Below are 18,305 nucleotides of genomic sequence, written 5' to 3'. Positions count from 1 at the left end.
TAGATAATTCAGGGAAGCCTACATGGGTTTAGAGCTGCTGCTTTTGTCTGTGCTTTGCTTTTAAGATATAATCAGGTCCGACAATATTTATGGATCAACTATGATTTCACTGAATCCTTCAAAATGTTTTTTATATGGGTCAATAAAAAAAGTTAGTTAGTTAGTTAATAGTTGGGCTCACTCAAATGCAATTTTGGCACCTGATCTAGCTAACACTTACCAAGCTTACTTGCTATTTGATAACCAAGTTTAGCTTTACCTTTTTGAACTGAGCTAAGTATTTTGAAATAGCTTGCTTGTCTTTATCATTGATGGCTGCTTTGGCAACAATTTTTAATATTTATTTTCTGGAGTAATGCTACTATTATTTTAAAGTTGTATTTTTGCTGATGATGTTAATTGTTGATAATTGTTTTTATGATACTTAGTTTGGCTGAATAGATACCTACTGAGGTAGTTCTGCTTCATCTGTGTGTTCGTGTGTAAAGAAAATGTTTGGGGAACCAGCTAGGTTATGAGGTGAGTGGATTGTGTGAGGGAGTTACATAGTATGAACAAGTTGTGATGTGTACATGGAAATGAGGTTGGTCACATTCATTTTGTGCTAGAGGTCTTTCTAAGTTATTCTTGTTGTCACATATTGTACTATTTTAACCCCATTTGGAACGAAATGCATAATTGTTCCCTGGCTTTTTGAGAAGCATTGGTTGCACAGTCACCAGCAGTAATGGTTATGTAGTGAGGTTAATATTTGGAACCATTTCACATGCCAGAAACTATTGAAAAAATTAAGGATACTACAGGTACACTTTAAATGTATACAGTGAAAATATGCATATAAAAATATATAACATATATAACATATTTGTTATTTGTTATTACATGTCACCAATCCATTTTCAAAATTTCCAACAGGGTGTTAAGGATAAGTCTGAGGTGGTCCACCCAAGCAGAGAAAACAGCCATGCTCATGACTTAATTGTGATATAAATAAGGCAACATTTTATTAGTATGTTTGTATTACACATACAGCTTGCATTTTTGCAATTTTGACAATCACAGTAGGACATGAGGTGTGATTTTTCACATGAATGTCAGATGAAACATCAACAGCAGTACAATGACATTAACAAATGAACTAGAAACACTTTTGACTACTTAAATCACAGAAAAACAAGCTCATCAGTTCTCTGTATAGAGCAACTAAGTGTGCTCACACTCATTCCAAAAGATCCCTAACCTACCCAAAGTATTTGCATGAGCATTACTCATAGTAATCATCCTTTGAGTTACTAATACATTACATTACTATGCCATTACATTGCATCCAACGAATAATAATACATTACTATGGCCTGAGTTGTCATCAGCTGGTTTGAGTTCCTTCTTCAGCTGACTAGGAAGACCAGTCAATCATAATTACCACTTGGAAAACAGGAAAATAAAGCCCGGTCCAGAATCATAATCAAAATCACGCGCACAGGAGCCCCCTGGCCGCGTGAACGCGCAGACAGCGAGTACTCTAGTAGCCGCCCATTAATGACGCTATACGGCGTCTACATTACTGTGGGCGGGGCCCACTGGTATTCTGGACAAGACTCCGCCCATGACTAATTCTCAGCACTGGATTGGTCAGCGCTTAGCTCACTAGGACGTTCATTTGTCAGCTATGCCAGCTGCCGAGTGAATGGGTGCACTCCTTTAGCAAACCGGTGTACCCCGGCGGCGGGCAGGGTAGACGATTCTGCACTCCAATTAAACATCGTCACGCCACCTGCACTTATGCTGTATTCCTGCAGCCTGGCTGAAATATCAGCGGCGAAAGCGTCTTGTACGAGCCACATACGGAACTGTTGATGCCAATGCACAATGTTGACCTAAAATTGGAAAATAAGCAGGCCCAACTGTTTTAAGATGGAAACAAATATCTAATATCTTCAGAAGCCTCACTTTGTTACTACTGCACAGGCACCGTTTCCATACGATTCACTCTTATGATGACGACCATGCTCTTTTGAGATTGAGTGGATTATTGCTAAATTAACTATCTTATGTTAGCTAACAAGTCAATGAGATTTCTCATTACTTTTGCACCCTGGACTGACAGTGAATACAGAGCAAACTATCCTGAGACCCACACATGAACACAACTCATCTGTTGTATAGAGAGGAATTGGCTCAGTAATGTCAGCTTAGTAGCAGCCTAATGTTAGGACAGCATGCAGCTTTTAAACACATTTTAACATTCAGGTTATCTTACAAGAATATAACTAGATAATTACTGGTAAGTTACTGACCAGTGACAAAATACTGGCCACATTATAAGTGTACTTAGTCTCAGGGTGGTCCCAAAGTTCCCCCCCTCTTCTACCATGTACCAATGTCAGCGCCTCTCTCCTTACGGCCTAGATCCCCATTTTTCTTCTCAACGGTTCCCTTGTTTTACTCGGGAGCCCAAAAAACTGTAATTCACGGTTTTTAAGTTTGTTGGCTGTGAATCCCACCACACAACACAACAGCTTTTAGGCATGTTTAATTTGGGGAATTATGACAATGATGTACATTCAGTCACACAAGGTGAATGGAAAGTGGTGCAGCGGTTTCCCCAACGATGGGCGTGGCCTATTTTATGCACCGTCTCTATGCAAGTATTTCCCCCTTAATTTTAAGGACACACGCCTCCCTCGCCACTTGTTCCCTGTTGTATCTCTCCGGCGTGCGCCGGGCAACTAAAGGAGCTGACCTATTGAAAGAAATACTTTGTAGCTATTCTCATGATAACATTATGGCCTGATATTGCTATAAAGTACAATAGCGATATTACCGTTTGTTTCTGTGTCACTGAAGTCCATGTTATATCAGTTTGCTGTAGGAGACTGGGAGCTACTGACTAGCTCGGCGTTGTGCGGCAAAGCTGTCAAATCGAATGCTCTCGTGGGCGTCGACCATTGACCAATCCCAGCACTTCAAATTCTACGTGGGCGCGCCTCGCTCGGGACACCGGCGCGGTTGATAACGCGCCTCGCTACACCGCAGTTGGAGGACCAACCGGGCACTGCGCTCTCAGCTCGCAGTCGGACCGACCGGAAGTCTCGCTCCCCTCTTGACATGAAAACCGTTGTTGTTGACACTTCATCGGCGACAATGGCGACCGAAGTCAGGCAGGAGCTTGCCCAGCTAATGAATTCAACTGGATCTCACAAAGATCTTGCTGCAAAGTATGTATTCATGAAAAATATATTATTCGCTGATAATAATCAGAATCTTTTGTGTGATTTAGGATGTGAACGTCTTGATAGCATCGCTAGCTGATAGACAAACTAGCTAGCATTAGCTAACGTCATACGTTACGTTTAGCTTTTCGTCTAACGTTACCAAGCCTCGATTTGTTGCCGTTCTTTGTTTCTGTCTCTCAGTAGGGAACATTACGTTACGTCCAATTGCATGTCGAAAGTTGGCAGTTTAATGTTTCCTTGATCACATGTAAACATGCATACCTCCGGCTCCGACTACTCAAGTCTCTCCCAAATCGTTAAGCTTCACTCCCTATTTCGGCATATTTACTATCCGCCAAGCAGCAATACTACACATTATAATATGTTTTGATGTATTAAAAGTAGAGGTGATATCATGCGGCCGTTGGTGCGCAAAGACGAAAGGATTTGGGGTTTAAATGAAATGGATGCTGCTCGGTGGTTTGCCGACATGCGGACCTAAGCCGTGCGAGCTGTCCTGCCAGCCATCTTTGGTAGTAAGCAAATGCACGCTGTTTTGTAAACATAGGCATTGCATCGCATCTCAACAAGTCAACAGTTAAGATTAGTTTGGCTGTGCCGTGATGCTGTTGAAGCTGTCATTGTTGGTGATGGGCGCAGCAAAGCTTTCAGACCTGAGGACAGTCATCACATCCCCTGATGGCAGCTTTCAGGCTGAAAACCTAACTTGATTATTTGGGCTTAAAGGAGTGTCATTAAGTTTTCCGAACAAGGACAGTGACGTTCACAAATGTTTTGTTGACATTGCATGTACATCAGCATTTGTGAATATGTAAAAAAAAAAAATAATAATTACAAAATAAACCGAAACCAAATGTTTTGTAACCTATAGTTGTACAGCAGCATTTGTGACTGTGTGAAAACATCTGCCCCTGCATATTTGACTATTTGACATGTAGGACGGTTACATCTAATCAAATTGAATCAAATTTGCCCAAACAACAGAAGTGCTTTGGACTGTTTTAAATTGTAGGCCTAATTTTAATATTAGAGGCCTCCCAGGTGAGGATGCCCACCTGTTAACACTCCACTACAGCCTGCCATTCCACTGTGCATGTGTACAGTAATCATCAACAGTACAAACCATTTTGAACAAGACAATGAGCCACCAAAACTGGGATTACAGATAGCAGTAAGTGTAAAAACATGAAAAATATGTAAAAAGAAAAATAAAGCTAGCCCAGCCCTACTTGTTCACACATCAAGAAATTGAGAGAAAGTGAAGAGAATAAATTCTTTGCACAACGGAGAGAGCGTTTGCTGCTATGGACATAATGTGGAGCAATATACTATTGTATTACACAATAGTATACCATTTACCTGCTTTTCAATATACTATTGTCTCAACAGGAAGTTGGGTTAAATATAATTTGTGTCAAACCATTACAGACAGCTGAATGAATACAAAAGCCTGCTAGTGTATGGAACATGTTATATTCTGGGTTTGTATTTTTGTTCATTAAATCAAACACACAACACATTTCATGAAGGCTATCCATAGATGAAGGAAACGGAGCACAATTTTTGTGGGATTGAAGCAGCAATCTTTTTTTTACCCATTATGTAGTTTATGTCCCTCCAAGCAGTTACTGTATCAGTGCAATGGCAACACTAACAATTTTTATGAGGTTTGTTAGAAAAATGGTGTATTTGATCTGCAGAGCTTGGTCTGAAAATGTGCTGAAGGAGCGTCAGTTTTATAGCTTGTATAGCTCTATAGCTATTATCCTGTTATTAAGTACCACCAACTCTGCAATGGATACAAGTCAGATTATATTTGATGTATTCAGTGTCACAGAGATCAGATATGGAATTTTGTTTCCCACAAAATTTTCATTTACATTACTGTAACTTCCCATTTTGGACAAGCTCCAGGCATTGAAATCAATCAATTGAGCAACCTGAATAGTAGTTAAATATTGTCCAACTTCCTCTCTTGCTGTCATTACAGTAGTTCATAGTTCTATTTTGGGTCTCCATGGTACACAAATTTACACTCTGATTTATACCCACACCATTTCTGTTTGCAGTTGCATAAAATCGCTCATGTATTTGTCTTTGTCATTGTAATGTCAGTAGAGTGCTATGCCGTGTCCTTTGCTTTTTAAATAAAGATCATGTTCCTTGCAGCAGTGTACATCCATACTAGCATTGTTAGTGGCTACTAGAATGCTAGGGCATTGGCTGCTACTAAAATATAAGTACTAAAATAGGAGTTTTTAATATGTTTTGAAGCTTTATCTTTGTATTGTTTGGAAATGTTGGAGTAAAGCTGAGAGAAGCTTATTTTCTGTCTTGCCATTCGAGAGCGTGTGTGTGTATACATGTTGCATGGTTTTGATCTTGAATCTACGTGTCCTTTCTAAACTCTAAAATCTTTTTTTCAGGTATCGACAAATTTTGGAGAAGGCCATTCAGTTCACAGATGCAGATCAACTGGAATCCTTAAAGGCCTTTGTCGAAGCAAGTATGCCTGCATTCTTTCAATTTGATCCGCATTTATTTGCCTCTGCATTTTCATTTGAAACTTTAAACGGTCTGATTTAATCACAGCGCACTTGCTATGCACAGGATGTCTTACTATGATCCTGCTGTCCTCCTTTTTGCAGTGGTCAATGAGAACGTCAGTCTCGTCATCTCCAGGCAGCTGCTCACTGACTTCTGCACGCACCTCCCCAACCTGCCTGACAGCACGGCCAAAGCAGTATACCACTTCACCCTGGAGAAGATTCAGCCCAGGGTCATCTCCTTCGAGGAACAAGTGAGGACGGATATTTGTGGACAAGATCATTTATTAATCAGTTGAACTTCAATATTCTCATTGAAATCCATGTTCAAATACGATGTTCTTACACATACCGAACCTCTTTGTTGTCCTGCAGGTAGCCTCAATCAGACAGCACTTAGCAACCATTTATGAAAAGGAGGGGGACTGGAGAAATGCCGCCCAGGTTTTAGTTGGTATTCCCTTGGAAACGGGACAAAAGTAAGCTATTAGCTGATGTATTATGTATGATGATGATGATGTATTATTATTGTTGCCCTGTCATGGTTCTTATGATTGTCATGTTTTTAAATCCATTTTATTTTTTCCCCATAGGCAGTACAATGTTGACTATAAGTTGGATACATACCTGAAAATTGCCCGTCTCTACTTAGAGGATGATGACCCAGTGCAGGCAGAGGCCTACATCAACAGAGCCTCACTGCTTCAGAATGAGTCCTCTAATGAACAGCTGCAGATTCACTATAAGGTACACAACCCCATAATGATGTCATGGCCTCATATTGTCTTACGTTTCTGGACAAACATTCTGGAAACTGCAATAAGCAATGTCTAAAATGACTGAGCTAAATCTGTGATGCTGTGCTTCTTCTTAGGTGTGCTATGCTAGAGTCCTAGACTTCAGGAGGAAGTTCATTGAGGCTGCACAGAGGTACAACGAGTTGTCTTATAAGTCCATTGTCCATGAGAGTGAACGTCTAGAGGCCCTGAAGCATGCCCTGAACTGCACCATACTGGCCTCTGCAGGTACTGCACAGACTGCTGTGTTGAAGCTTGAAATTTTAAACTAAGGTTTTGAGGAAAATCGCTGAAACATTCCCCACAAAAGCCCCCTATTGAAAAGCCAATGCCCAAACCTGCTGTAGATGCAGAGACAATAACTGCTACATTCTTTAGGCATGTTCTTCATGACTGATTGGTTGTTTTGCCAACATGTTTCATACCCTAAATATTGTCTTTCCTTTGTTCACTCTGAAGGCCAGCAGCGTTCCCGCATGCTGGCCACTCTGTTTAAGGACGAGCGCTGTCAGCAGCTGGCTGCCTATGGCATCCTGGAGAAGATGTATCTGGACCGCATCATCAGAGGCAACCAGCTGCAGGAGTTTGCCGCCATGCTGATGCCTCACCAGAAGGCCACCACAGCAGATGGTGAGTCAGATGGTGAGATAATTAGCATCTACAGTCCGGGTCCGGGACACGGGGGGTGGTTGGGGGTTGTTATGCTGATGCCAATCATGTGAGTGTAATATCTGAAATAATATTTTTCTGATTGGCTTGTTGGCAGCCAAGCAGCTTTTGGACCGGATTTAAACATGCTTTTCAATCGTTCACTTTTGAATGCATTTCATGTGTTGCAAAGGAGGGGAATCAAAATTATGATTCCCTTGTTTTATTTTGAGTCTTTCAGGTTTGAGATCCTCTGAAGTCACATTGCCTCTAAGCTAGATGGATTGGTTGGGTAAAGTGAATGCAAGGCAGCACAAGGTTTTGTTTTCTATGTGCGTGCACTTGCTAGCTAGTGCATTATAGGCTACTGAGTGTTTTTTTTGTGTATTTTGTGTATTGAATCCAGGCTACTGGTAAAAATAACAGACCAATACAATAAGATATGTTAGTATTAACAATACTGTATAATAAAGATGTCCCACCAAGAGGGGATCAGGGTGGGTCTTCAAGAAAATGTTCTGAAAATAATCGCTCAAAGCGGAGTCATGGCGGTGAGTCGGCAGTTCTTATTACACTTTAGTATTACTGCAAGCATGTCATGATACTGAGATCCAACAACTGTCAAACATTCTTTCCTTGTAGTTTACATTTAGTTTCTCCTTTAACTACATCATAGATCATTTGATGTAACTAGCTGTGTCTGTTGGGTTGAGAATACAACAGTAATTTGACTGTAATTTGGGTTGTCCTCTGCTCTCTGTCCCAGGCTCCAGCATCCTCGACAGAGCGGTGATCGAGCACAACCTGCTGTCCGCTAGTAAACTCTACAACAACATTACGTTTGAAGAACTGGGGGCGCTGTTAGAAATCCCCCCAGCAAAGGTACGACATGTATGAAAGCATTGTTTTTCATTCTGACAGCATTTTTCTAGATCAAAACCTTTATCAGACTACTTAACAATCACTATAAAATAATACGTGTACTGCTTGTAAATGGAAAATAGAGATGGGCCTCTAGGTATTTTTGGCTAGTTTATGTAAAAATGACATGTAAAAGAAAGTTTGGCATGATATTTAGTTTCTCATGTATAAGCTTAGGCTATCTGTCCTTAAGGAAAGGAGAAGGTTGAATATCACTTGTGCTTTACAGATGTCACTTGTGTAGCTTTGTTTCCACATTGTGAACGGAGATGCCAGTGAACTGTGCTTCTGTTTTTTCTTCAGGCTGAGAAGATCGCCTCCCAGATGATCACTGAAGGACGCATGAATGGCTTCATCGACCAGATAGATGGCATTGTGCACTTTGAGAGTGAGTGGCACTGGCCAGTGTGTTTAAACTTTTCATATAGCAGAGCCACCTAGGCATTTTCGGGCAAGCAACATTTTAAATTTCAATCTGACGTGTCTAATCCATTGAATTACAACATGAATGGAGCATGTCTCTGTTTATTTCTAACAATAAACACCTGACACCTGCCAGATGTTTGGTAAAATTAGTAATCCACTTAATTCTTATTCAGAATGCTTAAATGAGAGTATAACTCTTGCAAAGTATTTTTACATTTCAGTATTGCAGTATACACACCACTTAATTCCACCAGCCACTCTGGCAGGTGATTATTTGATAGCTTTTCCAAAGGAAAATCAATATATACAGTGCTGTGCAAAAGTCTTAGGCACATGTAAAAGAAAAAAAGTAGGGAAGGGAAAGGGAAGATGCTTTCAAAAATAATTAAATGAAAAGTTTCTAAATATCAAAAAATGTACTATAAAGAGCAGTCTACTGACACACTAATGCAGAAAAAAATTAATAAACATCTAAGACACAATTTTTATAAAAACTCTTGGGTGCCTAAGACTTTTGCACAGTACTGTACTTTTGCCAATTTTCATCTAACAACATGTTTTTTTTTCCCATGAATAATAAAGACGATAATTGTTCTCTTATCCTGCATGCAACTGCAGCTGTATCTATGACTAGCTGGGAGTTGCGGCCCATTTGATGTAAATTGCGCTGTGCACTGAGGTGTACATACATTTGGCAGAGTGCTAAACTGATTTGTGATGAGTGAAGACAAACCCCACTTTACCGTAAAACAAATTTTTTCATTTGCCATGTAGGTCAGTAGGCCAAGTGCCTGGAACTGAGAGCGCATATTGATCAAACTGTAAAAGTCAATTGATTGTCCTCTAGACCGTTGCGGTGTGCAGTGATGGGGAAGATTAGATATTTTGTCCAAATATCACTATCTGTCAACAGCTTTAGAATTTAACAACTCGTGCAGTGGAAAAAAATCAAGACTACAATTAGGTATTTGCTGACAGGATTTCTTTGTGTAGTTTAATCTCCAGCAAAAAATGTCAAGTGCAGCTTTGGCCAGGTGGGGGCAGCCTGTTGAAGCAGGACTGAGATTCTCTGAGACACGGCCCTGCACACAATGCATGCTCTGCTAATAGGAAGGGGCAGCGCGGTGATAGAGCAGGCAGTAACCAAAGTCCTACTTTTGGAGCTCTAACATGTAAATTTGTGCATATTCCTCCCTCCCCCGTCCTCCTCCATCTTCTCTTGTGTCTCTCAGCTCGTGAACCCCTCCCCACCTGGGACAAGCAGATCCAGTCTCTGTGTTTCCAAGTCAACAACCTGCTAGAGAAGATCCGCCAGGCCGCTCCAGAGTGGGCAGCGCAGGCTATGGAAACCCAGATGACCCAGTAACCATCTCCCAAACATTCCCCTAAACTCCTCCCTCGGCCAAGCCCCCTCCCGCCTCGTCTTTGTGTCTTCCTACTCCAAAATCTCACCACGTCTCTCCCAGTAACGGAAGCACCCAACAACCCAACGGACACTCTCTGATATCATCATCACTCTCTTCAGATGTTTGGACAGCACTGTTTTTTCACTCTTTGGCCACATGGGAGATGGTTCAGTGTTGCTCCTCTCTCAGAACGATGCCCGGCACAGCAGTGCTATTATTTAATCTCTAGATGTGACTTCATGGTATTTATTTCCTGGGTCTTATGGCATGCAACTCAAAGAAGAGCTACTGCATCTTCGTGCTTGGAGTTAACAGCTTGCTTATGATAATTTAGATGTTTGACATGAGTCCAAGAACTCAAAGATATCAATGGATTTATTGTATATTACAATTGGTCTATTTAAAACCTTTGCTTTCCAAACACATTCTCATGTTTTTAATTTGATATGCCACATAGCAATACCTGTCAAGTGCTTCTTGATTTATTGCTTCATGTAAACCGATCTTATTACACACTGTTATGAAATTTCAGCAAAGGGGATTAAAGGCGAGAAGAAGTGTCCCGGTTGTGTCATTTTAGAATTAAAGATTAGTTTGCTTGCTCCTCCAGTAGCGCTTCGTTGGAATGTTCCATTGTTTTATCTGCATTCATACAACAAAGTCATGAAGTGAGATTCCTCGTAGTTTGTTTTCCAGCAGTTTTCTCAGCAAGGTCCGCTCTTAGCCACCAGTATCTTTGTCCCGGTTTCCCTGTGAGGAAAGTAAATTAGTCAGAGAGCTGATCTATCACAGTGTTGTGTATTTAGGAAGTTTCAAATTCAGTCCAAGTGTTTGTTTTGGTGGTTCTACCTGATGGTTTCACACAGCACACACTCATTGGGGTAGGTGACTCCATTGGACCCACACACAGGCTCAAAGATGAATGGGCATCCTGCCACTTGGTAGTTGTAACATCCAGGCTAAACAGATGAATATGTACTATTGAGTGAATAGCATCATGCATTGAATACAAATAACCCCATGAGTGAAGTTCAAAGTTGTATTTACTGTTGCATTTGTTGCATCAGATTACAATCAGTGTATCCAATATGTGTATTGTCCCAATCACAAAGCTTTTCAGAATACAGTTAATACATTACCTGTTTGTAGTTCAACCCTTGCACATCTGATAAAGAACATGATGACAGACACAAGTTGTGTTAGTATATTTACAGGAGCACACATCCAATGGATTAAATGGATATCAAATGAATTTACTTACTTGAAAGGCAGGATATAATGAGAACAACAAGGAGAGCGCATTTAGCGGACATGGTGACAAGCTGCATTGTATATCTGGCGGACTGAAAGGACCCTTTCTGCCAATGGACGTTTCTTCATTCCATGTCAAAGTCCTCTCTCTATTGATCGCAATTCCAACATTTGCTCTCTCTCTTTCTCTGTCTTGCTCACTCTCACACAAGCAAGCACTCTCATTCTCTCTCTGTGTGTATGGACCAAAACCTTGTAAACATTGGATTTCAAAGCCCAACCCTTGATGCAAACATGAAATATGTTAAAATGTCAAAACATTGAATTTAATTGGTCAACAATAGACACTAATGGAGACTTCTTGCTGGTAAAATATCACTATCCAAAAGTGTAAAAACAGAGATCTCCAATCTCTAGTATTTAAAATGCCTTTATTAAAGGGGTACATCATTAAAAACATGACCAATGTGTATCAACCAGACCAGGTTTTCATCTGGGTCCGTTGGATTGAATTACTTTTTCTGGCCCCAAGTTGATTGTTTGAGGTCTTCTTTTAAGGACTGACTATACATGGCAGCTATAATGAAATCTAAAATATATTTGAAAGGACAGTTATAGAAGACACTCTCCATCTGCAAGTCCTACTGCTCCACAATCTATACATCATTCATTGCACAGTATACTCAAATCGGGCTGACTATTATAGAGATATACAGATAAAATTTGGTTATTCATAGTAAATCATTACAGTATATGAGACATTGTTCTCCATCCTCCAGGTTTGTCCCGACCAACTAATGTTTAACTGCCTGACTGGAACAGATGAATCACATTTCCTCTGAAGTCAGAGGGTAGGAGTTGACAGAAAAGATCACACAAGGATAGTCGACTTGCATCAAACATCATTTATAGATCATCTTGTAAATGATACATTAGAAATCCTTTCATAAATAATTTGACATCTTTATCAGAAAGAAATCTGGAAGAAATCTGGACTTCTCGGGTGTCATGGCAGCATCTAGGAGAGATAAAACATTAATTAATATATAAAAATGAAATAATAAAGTCATGACATCATGTTGCTTGGCATCCAAAAACATCAAATCAGATTAACTGATGTGTACGGGACCTAACCTTTGTTTGTTCACTTGTTTTACAGCGCTGTAAACATGAAAGATATGAGAGGATGGTGGGTGTGAGCCTGTGTGTTCAGAGACGTGAACCCTCACCCAAATCAGAAAATGCCTTGTTCCTTCCTGCGATCGATATCTCTCTTCAGTTGGCAGGTGGAACAGAATGGACAACATATGGTTGCCATGAAGTCACCACACAAGGATCCCTGGGAACAAAAAAACCAAAACCGTTATTCCAGGAAGGAGCAGTTCCAACATGACGCTCGTTTCTTTGTTTTATATCGGAAGCCGACAGCATCATTTCTGCTGGGTGGCTCGCACTGATTTTGCAGCGTGCCTTCCCAGGTTGAGTCATATGAATATACACTATCAGTCAAAAGTTGGGACACACCTGAGTGAATGTACTGTACTATGTTTTTCATTCTCTTATAGCCATTTTGATCTAAAGGCTTCTGCTTAAATGCTTGAAATTTGTTTTTTTTTTAGACAAATATAAATAGTGAAGTTGATCCTATGTATGAATTTCTTTCCAAAGCATTTGCCTTTCCATCGAGGCAGAGGGGGGCTACTTTAAAGAATCTAAAATATAAGATAGTTTTGATTTGTTTGACACTTTTTTGGTGACTGCATAATTCCATTTGTGTAATTTCAGAGTTTTGATGTCTTTACTATTATTCTAAAATGTGAAAAATTGTAAAAATAAAGAAAAATGCGTGTGTTCAAACTTTTGTAGTCATATTTGCACATATAGAAATGTATATATGCATGTATATATATATCAATGTGAGCACTGGAAAATCTGTACATTCCTCAGGATGAAAGTAGTGTGTGTTTTAATATATATTTCAATTTGAACGGCCAAGCCAATTGAAAGAAGACTGTGAAGCCGCATAGTGTGTTCATAAGTTGTTAGTGATTTAAATTTCTATTTGCTCATTTGTTTTCTGGCTGTTTTTCAGTTTCACAGTATGGGGCTTCATACTGTCTGCCACCTGTTAGCTTCATGTGTACCTGTTGAGTATTGCTTTACAATACCATTACCCTTTTGCTATTACAATGTCAAATGGTCATATGTAGTAAATCCTACAGTCAGTTGTAGATATCCAGTGAAAACTTACATTGATGTTGTATCTGGTCCGGTAGACGCTGCGGATGGTCATGCCTAGACCACACAGGCAGCACTCATCCATGTCACTGGCGATGGAGCAGCCCAGACAGGGGTAGCAACACAGACCATAGCAGCCTGGGACAGAAAAACACATAACAATACAGAATATATAGAATTCATCAGAGGGGGAAAGTACATTTACTCAAGTACTGTCCTTAAGTACAATCTAGAGGTAGTGGCCCTTTACATGAGTTTTTCCATTTTGTGAGAGTTTCTGCTTTTCCTCCACTACATTTCAGAGGGAAGTATTGTACTTTGTCCTCCTCTACATTTATCTAATGGCTGTAGTGTTGCTGCAGTTTTACATGCAAAACATACAGTAAGCTCATAAAATATGATTCATTGTTAGAGTTTAAACTCCCCAGCAGTATATGGAGCAGTTAGACCTAGAACATTAAAATACTTCTTACAGGTTAATGCATCAATAATTTAACACTCTTCAGAATAAGTACTTTTACTTTGGATACTTCAGTACTTTTTGCTGCTAATACTTGTATACTTTTACTTAAGTACAATGTTGAATGCAGGAGTTTTACTTTTCATGGAGTGTTTTTTCCATTATGCTATTGCTACTTTTACTTAAGTAAAGGATTTGAGTTTCCACCACTGTGATTCATGCTTAACAACTGCATGTTTGTGTAATTGCTGTATTCATAACAGCAATTACATTTGAATCTACAAAAGAAAGAAAAAAAGGAGAGAAAGCTTACAAGTTCCACAGTCACTGCAGAAGTCACACAGGCCGGTCTGGAAGTCAGAGGGAGCGTATTGGCCTGGTTGGTTGGTCACAGCCATGGTCCGGATGAAAAGGGGCTTCTCTGCAGGATGAAAAGGACTTTTCTCACTGGTCATTAATGCCGCTTCCTATCACTATATCCTCTTGCCTTGCCAACACTGAACACTGAAAATCGCTGTCTTTCATAACAGAGATAACTGTAAATTAGGCCTCTCTCGAACATCAAACAATGTGGAAAAGGAACAAAAGTTATCTGTTTGGGGTTTCCAGTCAAGCAGGAGGTAAGGAGGTAAGTCTTACCAGATGGTGGGAGAGTTGAAGGACGGTGTTTGGAAACTGGCTGGACGCTCCTAGAGGACAGTGTGAGACTGGAGGCAGTGTGAGTCTTTATATTAGAACCTCTCAAAGCAGATGACTGATGTGGGCACGGACCTTATCACTGCGGGATTATTTTATTGTGCATAGACATGTACAGCAAACAAGTGACTAAACACGCCTACAGTAATTCCACATTATGGCCCACATTAAGGCAATAAACCTTTACTGTATAGCCTACCTCTATCATTTCCTTCATTAGAAACATACAGCAGGTCCTATACACTTTATGTGAAAGTTTCGGGTTACATGGATGCAGATTGAGCTATACAGTGAGTTCCAATAAGTCTTAAGTAAATGTACATTTATGGCATTTGTCATCTGAAATATTAATGTATTCAATCTCTCAGAGTTACATCGTCGTCCTTTGCCAATGCCACACTAAAGATTTTATTGATGTACCCACCTGTAGAGTTAACAGGAGCCATATCAAAGGTCAGTTCACTTTGGTTATTGTGCTCTCTGAAGAAATAAGGGCACAACGAGATACTGTGCCTCGTACCTATTCTAGGTAATCAAGGGGCTGGGAGGGTGGGGGGGCGTCTCACTTTATTACTGTCACTATTGTCACTGTTTTTATTTTTATATGATACTACATTGGTCTATACTTTATAACAATGTGGAATATGCCTGCCAAACCCTGGGAACTTTTGTTGAAAATCTCAATAAAAATATTTTGAAAAGAAGAAATAAGGGCACAAAAAGATCTCTTAGTTTGTCTCTGATGACTGATATTTGGACAAACACTTTGGAAAAGAAGGTTCAGCAGGAGCTACTGAGGATACAAAGTTATAAAAAAAAATAGCCCTTTAACATTCTTTTATATTCCATAAAGATCCGCAGTAATAAAGACTGCAGATAGATAAAGACTAAGATTAAATGTGCTGATTTGCTCATTTGACGTCTTTTGATTCTCTGTTTTATTTAAGTGATAATGATTAAAATCTAATTTTCCGTTTACTTCAGCTGAACAACACATGGGTTGTAAACCTTTGTATTCAGAGTCTATCTATATTGCGCATAATATCTGAGTAATAAACATCTCATAAAGGTTGCGTGCCTGCTGCTTTGATTCTGAGCAACAGAGAAAGTTGCGGTTTGCTTGAATGAATTAACATCGGCTTTAAAAGAATCGGCTACATGGGTCTAAAAGTTAGACAGTGCGAGGTCATTTGGTGAAATATAGGCTTGTGTTCAGCGAGCATGTTTAATATCTTATGAGAATACTGGTTAGTTATCATATATTGTTAGTTATCATATAATTTGTCAATATATATGTATCATATATATTGACAAATTTGAAATCCGTGCGATGCTCGTTTGAGACACACGATGTCGCACCTACCCACAAACTAGGTGACACCTCCGCGGCCTGCAGGAGGCCGTGACGACCTGGCTGTAATGATACAGGCTGCTACATAATGAGCAGCTGTAACTGGAACTCTGCAGTAGGCATGATTTTCAATTTCCTACAGCCTAAAGATAGACATGGACAAAATTATACAAAAATACACTCGGCTGCCATTAGTCCACAAACCACCGCAGACCCCTAAAAATACATGAACTTTTCACCAGACGGACCAGATCCATTGATCTGAGCAAGCCTTAAAACCTGATTTCTTCAGTTGTAATAGGTATATATATTTTGAGCAGTGTGTTCTAACCTGTAGCTATTCTATACCTATTTTGCGCTTTATTGATTTTTACTATAACCAGGTGATGTAGTGGAGGGTAAACTCACTTAAACTTTAAAAGCTCACCCGCACTTTCATTTTTTGGCTGAAATAATTTTTCATTAGTTAAATTCATAGTATATACATCATTTTATTAATTTTTATTAGTATCAGGGTGATGTCAGTAAAATCAGGGTCAGCGTCTTTTAAGGAAGAAAAAAAACATAAACTGATATTTTTCTGAAAGTGTAATTGCTTTTTGTTGATGTTGGTGGTTGTTTGAGGTCAGAGTTCACCCATCTTTTTTATTCACCACTACCTCACTGACAATAGCAAGGCCGTCTTCTAGTGAAAATATTATTTATTGTTATCGATGTAATGGAGACATTGCGAAATAATACACTGGGGGGTATTTTTTTTTTTTTAAGAAATAAAAGTTTATGTAACTCGTATTGCAGCCCAGCACTGATAGACATGCGCACAGCTGATGGAAGAGGCACATCTGCACTGACGTCACCTCCACCCTGAAAAAAGCTGCCAATTTGAAGCTGTCCGGGACTGGGACATACCCGGTCTCTGCAATGTAGTGAAGGGAGCAACTCCAACCCAACTTTGCTGCTGTTGCATGCACTTTTCAAAGTAGTTTGTGGCATTTCGCAGAATACCCTCTGCAACCTCAACTAACTTTTTAAGCCCTCTGAGCCACCACACCAAGTCTAGATTATAAAGACGACAGATAGGCTGAAAATAGACCCTTCTTCTTCTGGAGCAAGCCCGAGACTTTGAAAGCTGAATAACTATTTTTGTAAGTAAAGACAGTGTCTTTGGTCCGAGGTAGCCTACTGTTCCTGTGTGTTGGTCTGGAGGGGAGAATCACATTGCAGTTACAGCAAAGTCTGAGGATGGCAAAACCCAAAAGGAGATGAAAAGAGGAGAGCAGAGGTTTGTGTGCGGAACTTCAGAGCAGCAGAAGCCTTTTGTCTTGGGGTTTTCCTGCACAGTTGGACTGGAGCTGACAATGAGGATGAGCATGGTAACTATCTTTCACACTCAAGTCTTGTTGAGAACGGGAAGATCTTTCCGGCGGTTTTGATGGAGCAGATTAGACTGACCATTTAAATCCTATCACGGAGCCGACTTGTGTTTACAAACGAGCATAGCCAGTTGTGGGCTACTCTTCATATTCTCGGGACTGCGCTTTCAGACAGTGAAGATACGGCGACTCTTTTTGGGGGGGTGGTGGTGGTGGGGGGGGGATTTAAGAAGAGACGATGCGTTAAAAAAGCCGGACCTTAACGGGACAGTTAGATGTAGAAGTTTATACGGGTTGTACCGGAGTGTCAAAGCGCTCGCTGAAGTGTTGCACCGTTACAGGTCCACATCTGCCAGCACGGTCCGCCTGTCGGCTCGCTCAAACAAAACTCGCCAATTATCTTGCTTGACGACAGAGCGTATTTCACACATTTTGCGACACAAACCTTAACGCTTCGAAGTGATGTCACGCGGTTTATTTGGATTCGCGGAGCCGTCCCCGAGGAGTCGCGGTTGTATTCGAGGTACCGGTGTAATGCACACGGGCCGGGTGCCAACTGTCTGGGTCAGAGTGGCCAAGTAGGTAGCGCCGCTGTCTGGGTTCGTGCGGCAAGATGCTCATGAAATACACAAGTTGCAACGTCCTAATTCCGACCCGGCGGACTCTGTGCAGGTCTTCCATCCGTGTTTGGAGTGCCTTGCCTAAATCGTGACTTTCATATTCACTGGACATCATGCATCACCCTTACAACTCGGAGCCTCTGACGCTTCTGTTTATAGTAGTCTGCACATGCTGCTGTGAAGTGTGTCAGTGAGTAGACTGTAATCTGCTTTTGTTTTATATCATCTTTGACTAGTCAGCACAATGTGAGTGGCGCAGCTATGGTTCATGCATCACTGTTATGGTTATTATACTGGACTGTTTGGTACACTGTATTTTAAGTCCATTAGTAGGTA

The 18,305-nt window shown here is 40.4% G+C and overlaps 2 protein-coding genes across 4 annotated transcripts; one reads left to right on the top strand and one right to left on the bottom strand.

The window, feature by feature from the left end:
* The first annotated feature begins 3,044 nt into the window (after window positions 1-3,044).
* cops4 (COP9 constitutive photomorphogenic homolog subunit 4 (Arabidopsis)) lies at window positions 3,045-11,096 on the top strand. 3 transcript variants are annotated; one of them, XM_071545495.1, is made up of 10 exons: window positions 3,045-3,218; window positions 5,663-5,742; window positions 5,885-6,036; window positions 6,158-6,261; window positions 6,376-6,529; window positions 6,657-6,807; window positions 7,039-7,209; window positions 7,994-8,109; window positions 8,452-8,536; window positions 9,807-11,096. In XM_071545495.1, the coding sequence occupies exons 1-10, from the start codon at window positions 3,109-3,111 to the stop codon at window positions 9,938-9,940; spliced, it is 1,257 nt and encodes a 418-aa protein (XP_071401596.1). In that variant the 5' UTR covers window positions 3,045-3,108; the 3' UTR covers window positions 9,941-11,096. The 3 variants fall into 3 exon arrangements, with proteins under 3 accessions (XP_071401596.1, XP_071401595.1, XP_071401594.1); XM_071545494.1 differs by having other exon boundaries at window positions 7,994-8,118; XM_071545493.1 differs by having other exon boundaries at window positions 7,039-7,221; window positions 7,994-8,118.
* Window positions 11,097-12,092: 996 nt separating this feature from the next.
* On the bottom strand, window positions 12,093-14,327 carry LOC139666326 (placenta-specific gene 8 protein-like). Its single transcript, XM_071545508.1, has 4 exons — window positions 14,243-14,327; window positions 13,483-13,607; window positions 12,461-12,570; window positions 12,093-12,249 (listed from the first exon to the last, which is right to left on the bottom strand). Exons 1-3 carry the CDS (start codon window positions 14,325-14,327, stop codon window positions 12,466-12,468), a joined length of 315 nt encoding a protein of 104 aa, XP_071401609.1. The 3' UTR covers window positions 12,093-12,249; window positions 12,461-12,465.
* Between the last annotated feature and the right edge of the window lie 3,978 nt (window positions 14,328-18,305).

Source organism: Centroberyx affinis, unplaced genomic scaffold, assembly GCF_046629955.1.
Source record: "Centroberyx affinis isolate AG114_WGS23_722 - 3 ecotype Tasmania unplaced genomic scaffold, CSIRO-AGI_Caff_v1 ptg004932l_1, whole genome shotgun sequence".
NCBI lineage: Eukaryota > Metazoa > Chordata > Actinopteri > Beryciformes > Berycidae > Centroberyx > Centroberyx affinis.
Note: the sequence above shows the minus strand (reverse complement) of the source record. Positions and strands in the feature narration are given on the sequence as shown.